This window comes from Penaeus monodon, chromosome 3 (genome assembly GCF_015228065.2).
Source record: "Penaeus monodon isolate SGIC_2016 chromosome 3, NSTDA_Pmon_1, whole genome shotgun sequence".
Lineage (NCBI taxonomy): Eukaryota > Metazoa > Arthropoda > Malacostraca > Decapoda > Penaeidae > Penaeus > Penaeus monodon.
This window is the reverse complement of record NC_051388.1, coordinates 50,837,511-50,840,213: the sequence shown is the minus strand read 5'-3', so window position 1 is coordinate 50,840,213 and position 2,703 is coordinate 50,837,511. Positions and strand designations below refer to the sequence as shown.

At 38.3% G+C, this 2,703-nt stretch overlaps 1 protein-coding gene across 1 annotated transcript; it reads left to right on the top strand.

Annotated features, from left to right (window-relative positions):
- Positions 1–340: 340 nt before the first annotated feature.
- On the top strand, positions 341–2,363 carry LOC119596689 (calpain-D-like; the record flags this gene model as incomplete). Its single annotated transcript, XM_037946023.1, is given in 1 exon segment — positions 341–2,363. A coding segment is annotated over 1 exon segment (2,023 nt), but the record flags the coding sequence as incomplete, so codon positions are not given.
- Between the last annotated feature and the right edge of the window lie 340 nt (positions 2,364–2,703).

Sequence of the window (2,703 nt, the reverse complement as noted above, 5' to 3'; positions counted from 1 at the left end):
AATACATACATACATACATGCATGTATATATACATACATACATACATGCATGTATACATACATACATACATACAAACATACATACATACATGCATGTATATATACATACATACATACATGCATGTATACATACATACATACATACATGTATACCTACATACCTGCCTAACTACCTGCCTACATACATATATACTTACAGTGTACATGGATAGATACACACATACATCAGTTTAGTTTAATTTCTTACTGTGGCTATTTTCCTTTTTAAATATACATATGTATACAACTGAAAAAATGTATTTGATAGAAAGTTAATGTTGTTTCTTGGTGAAAATTTCAGATTTCTGAATATAGGCCATGCTAGTGAGTGCATCATTTGCAGCACTCCAGAAGAAGGCAGTAAACCCTCATTGGTTCCCAGGGAGATTCTTAGTCCTGTTGCTGATGAAAATGGCTCCACCTCTCGAAAAGCATTGTCTAGGGTCTTCGCTGTGGCAAACATGAGCTCAAACAGTCTAGTCTCCAAAGCAGTCAAACTCAGTTGGAAGTGCAAACAGTGTCGACATTATAATTCGGCACATAGTTCAACATGCTCATCATGCATCAAACTGATCGGTAGTAGTGGCAACACCAATGTAGGATATGGTAGCCATATTGACAATGCCATTACTCCTGTGGAGGAAGTAGAGGGCTCATTAATGGTAGAAAACACACTTTATTTTTTGGGGAATAATGCCTCTGCATTAACTTCACCAGAAACAGAATGTAATCGGTCACCGAAGAGACAAATTTCTGTTGCTCATGGACAAGTACGATCAAAATTGAGCAGATCGGAAGATAAGCCTTTATGTGTACAAGTTCCAGAAAAAGATCACAAAGAAGACTGTGATTTAGTTGTAGAGCTAGATAGTAAGAAAATTTATGATGTTGAAAATAATAACAGTGAGGAAATAGAGACTTGGGAATGCAAGAGATGCACTTTAAAAAACTTAATAGATTTTGAGTATTGTGAAGTTTGTGAGGCTCCAAGAAAGCCAAACATCCCAACAACATTACCAAAGAAAAACAAAAATATATCCAGTGTACCAGTCAGTGATATAAGAAATGGAAATGATGATGCTGCTGCTAGTCAGAAGGCTGATTTTAAGCTTCAGTCAGGAATCTCCCAGCTTCCCCTCAGGAAATCAATAAATAACCCTTCAAGTTTGAATGTTGCAGACTCACTTGTCAAGTTTGTTGCTAGTAGGTTGTCATCACCTTCAGAGGGTAGTATGTCTGGACCAGCGAATGTTGTGCAGGATACTAAACCAGACAACACTCCAGCAGGGGTATCATCACAGGTGGTTGACCTGACTCGGACAACTAGTCAGGAAGAATACACTCTTGATGAGTCTGATATGTGGTCTTGTAGCTTCTGCTCATTTGCTTATAATCCTTCATGGTCAGAAACGTGTGATGTTTGCAGTGGAATGAGGGATCAGGAAGTAAATCCCAAAACTAGAGAAGTTTTAAATCAGGGTTTAGATGAAGATTTTCAGTTACTTACCACAGATTTAACTGAGGAGGGTGATTCACCAGATCAGAGTTGGACTTGCATAAAGTGTACCTTAGTAAATCCTGGTGTTGAGAATGCATGTAAAGTGTGTGGTGGCTCAAGGTTGAAAAGTATTTGCTATGTAGATGATGCCACTTTAAAAAGAGGAGAATTTTGGACCTGTGTGGTTTGTACTTTAAAGAATCCCATTTTTGCCCGACGCTGTAAAGCCTGTAAGGCTAAAGTTGATGGAACTGGTGGGACAAGAGATAAACTTAGTTCAAATGTTGAATCCAAGTCAAAGGATTCTCGACCAAAGTCGGAACATATCAGCAGTTTAAATTGGAATATGGGTGCCCAAAAATCTCCTAGCCTACAAAGGATGAGTTTAATGGATACTGCTAATCCTGGTGGTGTCAATACAGTCACACAAACTGATAATCAAAATGGTGCTCATTGTAATGATATATCTAGTCGAGGTAATGGAGCAATACCAAAGTCGAACATTGTTGCTGGTTGTCAGGGATCTGGTAGTTCTCAGACATCAAGATCTCCATCATCAACACCAGGGTCCCCAGTTGACCAACCAAGGGAGCTTGTGGTGTCTTCTACCTCGTCGTGGAACTGTAGTGCTTGTACATTTAATAATAGTGCTAGTTCTGTGTCATGTGCTATGTGTGGCTCATCGCCAACCCTGGGAGATGTCCAGGTCAGCTGGCCTGGAAATAGAACTTACCGTGGACAGTCTGAACTCATGGATGTCTTAAGAGAAATGGAAGAACATGAAGCCTTGAATAAATGGACGAGAATTGTTCAGTACTGCAAAGTGGTAAGTGCCATTTCTTGTTTTACATAACCTGTTCCCTCTTCTATTAGATAATATAATGAAGATAGTAATAATGATTGATGATAATGGTAGCTAATGAAAATGATAATGTAAATAATGGTAAGGAAAATAATTATATTAAAAGTTATGTTATAAATAATGACACTAAAATTAACCCATTCTCTGCTGGTATATGTACTGTGCCCTTTAGATTTTTGTTACATACAGATGGCTCCATGTGTGCTCAGCCACCAAGGAGTCTCAGTTGGCTCTAGTGACCATGCCTGATTTCCCAATTCCTTGAATTTGCGGAAAAAATTGTTTTTCTTTCTAATACTATTAA